At 40.9% G+C, this 13,045-nt stretch overlaps 1 protein-coding gene across 2 annotated transcripts; it reads left to right on the top strand.

Annotated features, from left to right (window-relative positions):
* The first annotated feature begins 4,139 nt into the window (after positions 1-4,139).
* Positions 4,140-12,782, top strand: TXNDC9 (thioredoxin domain containing 9). 2 transcript variants are annotated; one of them, XM_067563550.1, is made up of 5 exons: positions 4,140-4,666; positions 6,262-6,480; positions 8,781-8,899; positions 9,848-10,102; positions 11,584-12,782. In XM_067563550.1, exons 2-5 carry the CDS (start codon positions 6,292-6,294, stop codon positions 11,699-11,701), a joined length of 681 nt encoding a protein of 226 aa, XP_067419651.1. In that variant the 5' UTR covers positions 4,140-4,666; positions 6,262-6,291; the 3' UTR covers positions 11,702-12,782. The 2 variants fall into 2 exon arrangements, with proteins under 2 accessions (XP_067419651.1, XP_067419652.1); XM_067563551.1 differs by lacking the exon at positions 4,140-4,666 and adding an exon at positions 5,479-5,565.
* Positions 12,783-13,045: the final 263 nt, after the last annotated feature.

The raw sequence follows: 13,045 nt of genomic DNA, 5'->3' as shown, positions 1-13,045 counted from the left end.
TTACTTCCTCCTGCTGCCCAGCTCCAGGCTGACACCTCCCTGCTTACTGCCTCCTGCTGTCCAGCACCCAAGGGAGGAAATTTCCCACCTCCTCCTTCTTCAGGCGGGAGGCAAGAGGCATGCCACATCCCTGCGGGCACTGTACACACCAGAAAACAAGGATGCTCTGATTAACTGCTGTGTCCCAGTGGTTAGAGCATAGAACGGGGAGTCCAACTATGGGATTCACAGCTGTGCCACTGAACTGCTATCTGACTTGGGTAAATCATTTTCTTACTGAACTTCTTCTTCCCTATCTGTAAAACTGGCAGAATCCTACTGCACAGGGGCATTGAGAGAATTAACTTTTGTAAAGCAGTTTGAGATTACTGGACAGCAAACAGTAAGTGCCAAATCTTCTTCAGGGTGTGCAGGCCCAATATAAATAATGAGGAAGACTCAACTCATAAGGCTTACCCTTTACATCAGACACAGAACACACAGAGCAGACATTTATCATGCACTTGAGAGAGAGGATTTTGGGCGTTTTTAAATCATCACTGAAAGGCTTTTTGGGAGAAGCATGTTTTAAAAAATTATGGTCAACTAGATGATCAGATAATTAAAAAGTAAATATTAAACAAATGGTTTCAGGTGCTATACCTATCCCCAAGTTTCCCTGTCCATTTTTGTGGGTTCCTCAAATTACAAAAAACATTTCTCCTTTTCTGCTGTATGAACAACCCAAACACCAGCAGAAATTGCTTAACTAAGGTCCCTATCTCGTTATGCAAGCTACTCCATGTCTCTAATGTTTCCAGGGCTCTAATGATTTCAATGGGGCTCCACAGCAGTGCAAGGGTCACACCTCCCACCCCCACCCCAGAGCTCATTGCAGGATCATAGTTTAACAGACTATTCTGTACATACAGGGTAAAGATGGAAACTTGCTATATACAAGATGCCGATAAATGCACAGAGTAAACTGAAAAATTTCCCCCCACCGATCTTTTATTTATAGTAATCTTAGATTTAAAAAAAAATACAATTTTTAAGTTGCTAGTGTCCCTTTAAGGCAGAATATAAAGAAATGTCATATAGTGTAAAACAAAAGGGAAAATGTTTCAAGGATAAAGGAAAACACATTATTACCAAAAGGAAAGATGGTGGGGATGTTTTGATACCTGGGATTGAGGAACCACATACAGAAGCTTTATCCTGGATTGTACATTATGGAAGCTCAAGAAATGTGCGGAGTTTAGGTTGAAAGCACTTGTCAATGGGAGGGTTTGGCACATGAAAGTGCTTTCAGGGAGGACACTTGTCCTTAGGAGAAGAAGGCATTTGCTAGCTGATTAATCTGATATGAGGTACTTATTATTGGACACATTTGCTGAATTGTCACCTCATCCTCCACACCCTCGATTCCTCTTTCCCCATCTGCTGCATCTCTGTATGTACAAGATTACCTTGCACTTAAACTGCATATAAAAGAGTCCAAATTCCCATATTGTGTAATTTGGCCCCAGACTACCCTGCATGTCAGAGGATTCAGAATGAAGGAACTGTGCTAAGGCTCAGTACAAAGGCAGCTGACCCACAGCTCAGCTTTAAAGAAATAAACAGAAATGGCAACACAGACTGGTGGAGAAAAAAAGGTAGGTTTGCCTGCCAGCTAGCCTATGATATTGAAACTGCTCAAAATACCATAGTAAATCAGGAAGTTTGGTCAGTGTAGACAGTACAACTACAGCACTGTGTATCTCAAAAAGGAACTTCTGGGATATTGCTCAGTTCTTGGAAAACATATGTAAATTCTACTCTATGTTGGCTTCATTCAAGGAATTAGGGAGGGCTTAAAGGGAGGAAAGACAAAGGTCACCAAGAAAAATTCTTGGCAAAGGTATAGGGGAAAGGTCTGTGGTTTTAGCAGCATATACTTATGTACCCAGTAACACAGTCTAATGATGACAAACACACGCTAGTAGGATTAATCAAGTCTTTTCTTCATTATACAGAAATGTAAAAGAATGCAAATCCTAGACGGCACTAGACTTTAAATCAAACTGTGAAGCTCTTATTAGTAGCATCCAATTTTAAAAAGTAACTAGTAGCTGAAAGCCTGTGCTGGCACATGCCTGTGCTGGCGCTGCTAATTTGTCATGTATGTAAAAAAATGCAAAATGGCTGAGAACTTAAAAGTTGGATGGTAACAGACCACAAATCCCAATGATTGAACCTGGTGATATTCTGAACAAAAAGAGTTCTCAACCATACTTGTAGCTCTTTCCATCACTTCACACTGACTCAACAGATCTTCTAGGCTTCAGAGTGATATTTGGGATTATGTGTGGTGATTGTGTTCACTTGGGTCTGTGTTGTGTTGCGGGATTCTGCGCTGATTTATGAAGGTGGCAAATGAGGGATGTGAGCTGGTAGGAGAGGCTGTGCGTATTTATGATTACTGTATACAGTGGTTGTGTTGGGGAGGTGGCGATGTTGATTTGTGTCTGGGCAGTTGTGCTAGGCAAGTAATTTGGTATTTGTGCGAATGAGAGGTGCATGCTGCAGTGTGGCAGTTGAGCTATGGAATCCATCATTGTACATTATCCCTTATATAAACCAACAAAAGTGTTGCATGCAAATTAGCTATAAAGTAAGGGTGGTGATTGTTTGAATCACCTCTGCAATCAGAACAGACTAGGATTCTTGACATGACATATACATGACTGACTGTAGGTGTACACCACACAGGTATAATTCATTAAGTCAAAATGTCTGAGAACCTAAAAAACTGGATGGTAAACTGTGAAACTCAGTGTGGTGATATTCTGAACAAAAAGAGCTCTCAACCATCACTTTGCACTGACTGTACAGACATAATAAGCTTCAGAGTGACACACAAACACTTTCTGGAATCTTATTATATAGTGTCAGTATATAAGTACTACAGACACTACCCCTGCTGGTTGCTCGAGCCATTACTATTATTACCCTGTGTCAAAGATTTTATCACTATAGCTAAAGAAAAAAGAATTAAAGCATGGTTTCAGAATGTAACATTTGGAGTCATAAAAATACAGACAGAGACTAAAAAATGGGTAGGTTATGGTAATAAGGTTCGCAATTCCCAATCAGCCTCTCCTAGCTACTACAATGGGACCATGTCTGTCTGAAGACAAATATGATAGAGCAGTAATTTGGTGGTAGTGGAAGGCTCATACAATAGAAAGCTGTAAAATGTCTGAAAGCTATATGTTTAACGTTTCCCATTCAGGTTAAAAAAAAGTTCTTTCCAATTACATACTTATAGTCTAGATGACAGACTAGAGCAATTACTATATATACTTTTTAGGTAACTTGCTCCTTCACTTTTTAGAAGTGTAAGTTGTAACTTGTGCTATCTTAGAATTTTTACCAAGATAAAACGGGTGAAATGTCCCAACAATACCTTTTTTCTTCTTAAAGAAATTGTGTTGGCATTCTGACTGACTCATTTTTTGAGCTGACTCTTCACCTTTCCAAAACCTTATGATTTATTTAATACATCTAAGATTCAAAGATTCCCCAGCCAGAAGGGACCATTGTGACCATCTAGTCTGACTTGTCTATCGGGGGTGATAGAATTTTCCTAAAATAATTCCTAGGGCAGATGGTGTAGAAAAACATCCCATCTTGATTGTAAAACAGTCACTGATGTCCTGAATCCGAGCGCTAGAAGCGACGAGCCTTTGTGAGGACTCCGCTTACCTGAAGGCATCGCTGGAGATGCTGCACCCACTTCCCCTGGGATTTTAACAAACCACCTAGCGCCACCCTTACTGACGAGAGGCTTTTGCCTAGGCGTCATACATTGACGCCTGAGGAGGAAAGTTCAACACTGACACCGTGGTCTCATGTCTGACGTCAAGGGATGCCCTCATTACGTCACAGGCCCAATAAATCCGCCTGCAGGGCCAGGGAGGGGACATCACGGCTCCTCCAGTCCTGACAGCGGCGGCAGCCCAAGGCCACAGACCGCGCTCCCACGCAACGACGAGGCCTGGGGCAGCCACATCACGCGGCTACGAGAAACCCCGCTCCAGCCGCGGAACCTGCGCGCTCCGTGCCCCACCCCCACCCTGGCGCTCCTGCCCCGCCCCGCCCCGGCCTGAAGGACTCAGGCGCGTGCCCCGCTTCCGGTTCCTCCTTCTTCCAGTGCAGCCGGCCGCCCTGCACGTCGGGAATGTGGGGGGGAGGACTGGCTCGCTCAGGCGCAGTGCATGCCGGGAAGTGCAGTCTCCGCCGAGAGTTTGCATTGACGCTCCCAGCCTCGGACTGGCTGACCAGCTTCATCGGGGTGGGGGAGAGCGAGCGAACCCCTCCGAACGTTTCTGTCTGACGCATGCGCACAGTCCTTTAGCAACATCCGGCGCGCATCTGTTACGTTAGCACGCCTAACAGCCAATGAGAATCGCTGGTAGTGAAAACCTCTCTTCTCCTCTCCCCCCTCCCCTCCCCTCCCGGTCACGTCATGAGCCAGACCCAACACAATCAGAACACACGCAGGTGCGGCGTCCGCGCGGAACGACGCCGGTGCTCGCGAGGCCAACGAGATTTCCGGACTAGCCGGCGCGCGGCACGACGACGAGCTGAAGAGGCAGGGCCACGGGGCCAGCGAGAGACTCGGCCGCTGCGCACGGACAAGGTGGGGGAGGGGCGCTGCCGTGCCTCGCCGCCTGGGGATTGTTAGGTGCCCGGCAGGGCGGGGACGGCTCCCAGTCCCAGTGGCCGGGCTGCGCCGGGGATTGGGAATTGCCACCAGCCCGCGGGGCGGGCGCTGACTGAGCCTAGCGGCTTTAGCCGGTGCGAGTCGCGCATGCGCAGTAGGTCGTGCTGCCCTTCCCGCCCCCGGTACGGCTGTGGCAGGCGCCCGGCGGGGGTAGGGGGCGGGGCACTCACTGCTCAGCTGCGGCCCTGCCCGGCGCTGGGGGCGGGACCGCATCACCCTGTCCTGGTGACACCGTCACGCCTTGCAGCACCTGCCTGTGCATGGGGGGAGAACAGCCCGAGGGGATGAAGCCAGGCCTGCCCCCCCCCCCGCCCTTGGTGGGAAAGCGAGTGTGAAGCTGAAGGCCCGTTTTCGAACCTGCTGTCTCCCCAGGATGTTTTGAAAACCAGTTTCACTTCCACTTGCTATCTGCGCTGTAGGAATTAAGCTGTAAGGGGCTGTTACAGCTGCCAGTTTATTTTGTAGCACACAAAGCAGGCTACTGGCCTGTGGGCTGTTCAGGTCCTGAGCTGGATGGTCTCGTTCTGGCCCTGCTGTAAGGCCTGTTACAAAACCACCCCGCAACACCACATAACGAAAAGTAAAGTGAATGTGGAGCGTTATGGGAAATTTAGTGTGTTCCTGCAGCTCTTCTTCCTCCCTATTCCTGGAATAACCTGTGTCTGAAATTCTGCTCAAGGAGGATTTCCACAGAGAAAGACTGAGCCTATGCTTCTGCCCAAAGCAGTCAGTTTTTCACTCACCTGACAGGTGGCAGATCTCTGTTTAGATCTCTTCCTCTCACAGGCCAGAGTGGGGGGTCTCTCACATCCTAGGTGAGTATTCTAACCATTGGGCTAAAGATTATCAGGAAGATCTTTCTCTAACTCTACCCCAGGATGTTTTGTGTGGAATTAGGCAGCCTCTGAGCACGCTTGCCAGATGAGGCCATACAGATGTGTTAGGCAGAGAAGAGCCTATCTTTCCCTGGTTTCTGTATCAAGTCAGGGTTTAGGTATGAAATAGGTGTCAGTACACCTACAAAGGAGGCAGTAGTGCGTATGGCTATAGGCAGAAAAATAGGCACCTAGGGAACTTCTACCCTGAAAACTTACTCACGTAGTGAGCTTCGGCACCTACAGAGTTAGACGGCAGCCAAGCATTGATGTTGTGGACACCGTGTTGCCTAAAACTGAGTCTGAAGTGCCCTTTCTGAATCTGGGCCTCTCCAAGTGGCTGAACACGAGCAGCTGGCCTAGGGAGTCAGATAATAGGAAATGACTGGAATCTTTGTTCTCGTGTGTAGTGTAAGCTTGTCTACAGAGTTGTAAATCCCACTGAAAAAAAACAACTGTGTGTGCATACTAGTTCCTGATAGCATAGGAGCTGTCTCGCTTTTTTCCCCCACCCCCAGTTTTGCTACAGACCACTCTATAGATAAGACACTGGCCTGATCAGGATATTAACTAAAGGCTTAAAATAGGTATTGTTTTACGGTATTCATCTCTAATTTCATGTGTTATATTTTGCAGTTCTAAGGAGTGTATTGTATATCCAGAAGAATGGCAGCTGATAGTTCTGTTGAAATGTTTTCAAAAGTTCTGGAAAATCAAATGCTTCACACTACTCAGATAGTGGAAGAACAGCTGGATGCTGAGATTCAGAAATTGGACCAGATGGATGAAGATGAATTAGAACGCCTTAAAGAAAGGAGGCTTGAAGCACTAAAGAAATCCCAGCAGCAGAAACAAGTAATTTTCTGGAAGCATTTTAGATTCTGAACTTCAAAGAATGGAATCAGATGCTTTATGCACTATAGCAAAGTCTGCTATAGTTGATTCTGTTTGTATTTGGTAGAAAATCTCAAGGGAGGGTGGGTGTTGAATAATTGTACACTTGCTGTGTGGTCTGAAATTTGGCATAGAATCATAGAATACATGTCTAACAATTTTTGACCTTGATTTAGAACAGTTTGGTTACATCTAAATTATACATGTATATTTAAAAAAAAAATACTGGATTAAGGTAAGGATAAGCAAATAAGATGATACTGGGATCTATTTATGTTAATGTTCAGGTGATTGAGACCTCAAATATTGACTGAAAACACACATGCCAACAGGCCTTAGGGATCCCTCTCCCCCAAACTTCTAAGCATCCAAAGTATTCTGGTGGTAGTATGAAAGTCCCTAATGCTTTGTGTTTTGAGGTATTTTACAAAAGGAATGGTGCATGGCCTCTCCCAGCTCTTTAGGAGGCTGGTCACATACCTTGCTTTTGCAAAGAGGCTTCTCACACCCCAAAGTCTTCCTGGATTATATGTGAAGAAGACTTATCTGCTCATCTCTTTTTGTAGGGGCAGTTGCAGCCATCTCACCAGGCTATTGATCTTGGCGTTTCTCAAAAGTCTTTTCAAAATAGTTTGGGTTTTCTTAGCAACTGGTGTGGAACTTAAACTGCAAATGGGGAAGACATTTGTGTTTCCCTACCTAATATGATCAAGCCTCAAAAACTATGTGGATAAGAAAGAAACTGGGTTCTGAGATGAGGTGGGAAGAGGACATTCCAATTGTGAAGGGTACAGTAGAGGTCAATATCAGGTTTTGAGATGTGGGTGCAGATGAATATCTGTCATTGTTTGGTTGGAATGCTGAGTGATATGGAATCTTAATACTTTTGACTCTAGATAGACGTGAACATACATTTTCATAATGTAATGTGTGTGTGTCTCTCTCTCATTGATTTTCCTTGAAGAACAGTTTAGTTTATTGATTTTTGTTTCTTACTATTTCTTCTTTGTATTCTCTTCATTAGAAAATCAAAATACTTAGGCTATACTAGGCACCATAAGAATAAAAAAACATTCAGAATATTAATGACCTCTCTCTAATTCAGTTCACTCCTTCATAATGTAATATGCTTTTTTTTTTTTTTTTTTTGGACTGGTATATATAAAACTGCCTTGTTTTAACTTTGAAAAATAGACAACTGAGTTTTTAGCTTTGAAAAAGCAAGTACTGCTTGTAAACATCTAGCTTACTGCATTCTTCTCCATTTAGTGTAAAGTAATTTTTAGTATAAAGGGCTAGACTTTCAAAATTGCAGGCACACACACCTAATCATGCAATTACTGCAGTTGCACATACAATTGTAACTTTTCGCTTGTGAAATGGTGACTGCATTCAGTAACTGTAAATTGGCCTGCATTTTTGTGTGTATAATTGTATGCATGTTGTTCTGGAAATCTGGCTTATGTTGGGGTATTTGGACTGAACCTAGATGTTTAAGGACTTTCAGTTTGTATACAATTGGTGTTTTAGAGATTTATCTGAATATTTAATGTATTTGTTATAAAGCCACCTCCAGTGACCTTTATAATGTTGAGATGCTAATACATGTTTCAGAAGTTCTAAAAATATAGTATTGATCTGTATTTTCCATATAGGGACAACTGAAAGTAAATCAGTTTTAAAGTGTGCTGTGTTATGCTTTCCATGATTTTTTTTGATTGTAGGTGTCATGCTTTGATGAACTTTTTCAATATACAGAGACATTCTGAAGCTGGCAGTCTATACTGCAACTTTGAGGCTCCCAAAATAGTTGACAGTACTTTCTGCTTTTGGGTTTATATTCCCTCTTGAATACGGGGGGTTTAGTCTATTCTTTGTAGGAGGTTATGCTATATAACTGCATCAGTGACTTCTCCTCCCCTTCTATTCCACAAAAAAAATATGGATCCACTAACCCAGCAGCCATGTCCAGACCAATGTTCTTTCATCCATTCTGGTGGAGAGGGGAAAGTATTTTTTTTTTTCCTGTCTAGCCACTATAGTTTGACCCTAGACTGTTTTCCAGTAAAACCCTCCTGTCACTTCCTCTTTTAAAAAAAAGGATTCTCAGCTTTTATTTACGCTTTCAGATGGCAGTCCTTTTTATTTAATATAAATATATTTTTATAATATGTCATGTTAGGGAGTTCTCTAAAAGTAATGTTGCTCTCAGAAGAAATACAATTAAACATCACACTAACTTTTTGCTTTCTCATCATTAGGAATGGCTTTCAAAAGGACATGGAGAATACAAAGAAATCCCAAGTGAGAGAGACTTTTTCGAAGAAGTCAAAAAGAGTAAAAATGTGGTTTGCCATTTCTATAGAGATACAACCTTCAGGTACAGTAAATAACTTACACATTCTTATCACAAGAGTCTCTTCAAAATAAAAGTTGATAAGCTATTCCAAAAGCAGCACGTGGAACTGAATTTAAAGGTACTAAAATCTATGGATCTGTCAAATCTCACTGAGCCAGGGGGCTTGCCATCAGTCATTTCCCTATTAAAACCAAATACACATCCTCAACTCTTAACATAGTGACTCATTTTATAACACCATCTGATTATGATGAACAGGTTGGTAAATTAGTATCTGAAAATATTCACTATAGTCTGTAGACAGGATTTCTAGGGGAGCATTTTGTTTCACATCATCGTTGCTTAGCTTTGAGACAGATAGCTCACTAATATTGAGCTGATTAGCTAGAAAAGGGGCCAGGTTAAGGGAATAAGGTAAAACTCATTTTGAAAGAATAAGATTTGATCCTAGGAATCAAACATGTTGGTTTTTCCCTAGAAAAGGGTCACTGGAAAACTTAGTAGTTGAGGACAAAATTTGGTGATGATGGTTAATCACTGTACAAATCTCACTAAATTGCTGCTTAAAAACTTGAGCCTGATCTTGGTTCCTATTGAAGTTGAATAGCAAAATTCCAAGATACTTTGGGGGGAGCAAAGATGTCCTAATGAATGTTCAGAACATTTCCTATGAAGTGCTGGCAGCTTGAAGGAAGGAATCTGGTGTCCCAGTTTCCTCAGCCACAATGTCAAGTCACTCATCTTAGTAACCTTGAAATCCAGATAATGTCATTTTAAGCTGTTGAATATTAGTAAACTGGTTGTAATATTTTATTTTTCCCTAAAAGTAAAAACAAAAAGTAAGAAGTTATGTCTGTAATGTTCATTCTTCAAATATGACCTTAGTAATCAAGTGGTAGAGAGTTAAATCATTTATCATCTTTGTAATACCTAACTCATAAATATTTGAATTATTTTGTTTTTTCACAGATGCATGATTTTAGACAAGCATTTGGCAGCACTAGCCATAAAACACATTGAAACAAAATTCCTGAAGTTAAATGCTGAAAAATCTCCATTCCTGTGTGAGAGATTGAGCATCAAAGTAATTCCCACTCTAGCACTAATAAAAGATGGAAAAACACAAGATTTTATTGTTGGCTTTACTGATCTTGGTGGTACAGATGACTTCACCACAGAAACCTTAGAATGGAGATTAGGCTGTTCAGACATAATTAATTACAGGTAATTAATATATATTTTTTTTATAGTTAATGTGGGAGGGTTATATTTACAGATTCAGTTTTTGCATAAAGACTCTGATCATGTTCATATTTCGTATCCCAAGACACAACTGAGCTAATAATCCAGCTGTAAATTTAGCAATAAACCTTTGGCAAGGGGAAAAAAGGAAACTGCTTCTCAAAGTATTGAAAAAACTTCCTTTTCTCAGGATTTGTGAAAACAAACAAAGCTCTGGTATTTGGGCTTTAGGACAACCAGTTCCAACCCACTCTTTTTACAGCTGCTTCTTAATGAGTCCCAGCTGATGGCCAGCCTTCCTTCCCAAATAGACTGTTAAAACTGAATTAGTCAATCTTCACACCTCAGTGAATGGATTTGAGCCTTTCACTGTCTAGCTGAGTATGGGGCATGTGCCTGTCCAAGGTGATAGCAAAATGTAGGTTAAATATAATTTGACTTCAAAAAGTCTTACTGAAAAAAGCGTGAATGATTTATTTTATGTTGCATTTGCAAATAACTGTGTCGCATAGTCTGGTGTCTTGGTACCATTAATGAAAAGACACTAATGGTAAACACCAGGAATAGAGTTATAGTGGTTGTGGGATCTGCAATTTGAATTTACTAATTTATGGGGTTAAAAAGTCAACTTTGATATCACATTAATAGAGTTTTTTTTGTTTTTAATATTCTTGACTTTTTAAAAGCTAAATTATTAAAAATAGGGAAAGTTTTCCATTAAATTAATCAACATTTATTTGAATGTTAAATCTCCAAATTGTAGAATATTTTCTCATTCTAGAAGCGATGCTTCTTTTTAAAAGTAGGAAGAGAATCTATTGTAGTGTCATGGGAGCTGAGCTATAGTTAAGACACTTCTAATCTAAGCACAGTATTTTAAGTGCTTTTATAGAACTTTGTTTTCATTTGGGTATTTCATTAATGTCTGCTTCCTCTTTCCTTTTCTCTTTCTTCCACATCTGTTGCAAGCAAGCACAGAGGGGAGCCAAAGAGAATATACTAGCAGGATCCAACAAATGAGAAACAAGTAGAGATGCTGGATTGTAATTTATATGGTAAAACCTATTCTGAGGATGCCACATTGTCTTGAATCTAGTAAATATTGGTGGGCTGGCTCACTCCTCACATGGTAAAACTTAGAGGAGGGGATGAGGTGGGAGGAAACCTGTATTAGGTTCTCCTTAAAGAGTTTCTCCCATCTGAGTCCATTAGCCCTCCTGCTGCAAAATGAGCCACAAACTCTGCAGATTCCTAGGGCAGTTTTTCTGGGGTCAGTGAGGGGAGATTAAGGATATGGAAAGAATATGCTCCACTATTAATCCCAACCCTCCCTTTCTTTAAACAGATTTGTCCAGTTAGCTGCTTCTCCAGGACTGTGCTGGAGACGCAGCATATTAACAGGTCTATTAATATGTTTAAAGCTAAAAAGTTAAACAGCAAATCTTTATTTTCTTTTTTTATAGTGGAAACTTGATGGACCCACCTTTTCAGAGCCAGAAGAAATCTGGAACCAGTGTCACAAAGCTGGATAAGAAAATCATCAGAGGAAAGAAATATGATTCAGATTCTGATGATGACTAAAAGCTCAGCTATAAATCTTTGTATATCATTTTTTGTTTAAGCTTGGTACATTTCTATGAATGTTTTTATAAAGTCTATTGTTTTCAGTACATTTGCACATAACTCATTTTTCTGTACAGTTTTATAAATAACTGAATCACATTGGAAGAAATTTCAAATATTTGTTTGCCTTTGGAAGTCATTTGTAGGTTGAAAATCTGAGCCCCTTTGAACTGGGTATTGTCTGGGAACTGATAAATTCAATAGTTAAAAACATTTCCATAATTTACATCTCAGATTTTAAACCATTTATCATAGTTTCAATAAAGGAAACGTAAAGTGGCAGGAATTAAAAAATAACTATTACAGGAATAGTGCATCTTAAATCATTGCATATCTTATAGTGCCATAGTGAACTTTGTCATGTAGCATTGACTAACTTCACTACATTGCACTATAAGTTGTAAAACAGTTTTAGCTTCTGTAAATGTTCAAGTAGACTGTCAAAAAAAAAATTCCTGTTTACCAAGTATGTACACTGCATGCTGCAGCTGAACCAGCTGGTAATAGCACACAGCAACAAGCATACTGAAAACACCTTGCTTGCAGGGTTATATAATATAAATTCTGTGGTTGTGAATTTTAGAGCAGATGCTTGTACAAGAGATTAGGCAGGACAAGAGTATCGAGGGACAATGGTTTTGTTTATTTTTAAATTTGGTGCAGTGCAGTATGTTTTATTGCACTCTTGCTTTCTTCAATAATACATTTTTTCAAAAAGAGGTCTCCTCTTTGAAGCTCTGAGGCCAGCATGGAGTTCAGCTTATCTAGCTGAGGAGTGGATGGGTTTCTTCTTCAGTGTTCATAAACACTAGTTCTTAATTGCTGAGCAATACAAGTCTGCTTGGGGAATAAGCCTTTGTAGCATGTCCAACTTCTTTTGGTCCAGGCAAGGTGAAGACTGGAAATCTAATCAGAGTCTCACTGCTCAATAGTTAAGAACAATTACCAATGGGCTAGCCCGGCAGTAAAACTTAAGTCTGTAAAACTCAATTATATTTGTTTCAATTCATGTACATTCAAATAAAGTTATTTGAATTCAGATGCTGATGGTTATATATTTTTTCTAAAAGTAGTTCAGCCCGAATAATGCTTTTTACACAGCTCGGCAAGTCATGCATTTTAGGTGTCTTGACTTTTTAACAGAGCAGATACTAGTTAAAATTTTAGATTAGCATTATTTTGTTGAAAGAACAATAAATCCACTTCAGACCAACGTACATACTAAATATTCATGTCTGTTCGGCTGAGAAATTAAGTGCCAGAACAGGTTCTTCTTTGAGTGCTCGCTCATGTTGATTCCAA

This window comes from Emydura macquarii, unplaced genomic scaffold, assembly GCF_026122565.2.
Source record: "Emydura macquarii macquarii isolate MOO-44397 ecotype Brisbane River unplaced genomic scaffold, CSIRO-AGI_Emac_v2 contig_2531, whole genome shotgun sequence".
NCBI classification, from domain to species: domain Eukaryota; kingdom Metazoa; phylum Chordata; order Testudines; family Chelidae; genus Emydura; species Emydura macquarii.
The sequence above is the reverse complement of the archived record's forward strand: the minus strand, read 5'-3'. Positions and strand labels throughout refer to the sequence as shown.

Excerpts from the sequence above, each read along its gene's own strand:
- TXNDC9 (XM_067563550.1), top strand. The coding sequence starts at position 6,292 with ATGGCAGCTGATAGTTCTGTTGAAATGTTTTCAAAAGTTCTGGAAAAT. Across the intron at positions 6,481-8,780 it reads AATCCCAGCAGCAGAAACAA|GAATGGCTTTCAAAAGGACA; the intron begins GTAATTTTCTGG and ends TCTCATCATTAG. Across the intron at positions 8,900-9,847 it reads TATAGAGATACAACCTTCAG|ATGCATGATTTTAGACAAGC; the intron begins GTACAGTAAATA and ends GTTTTTTCACAG.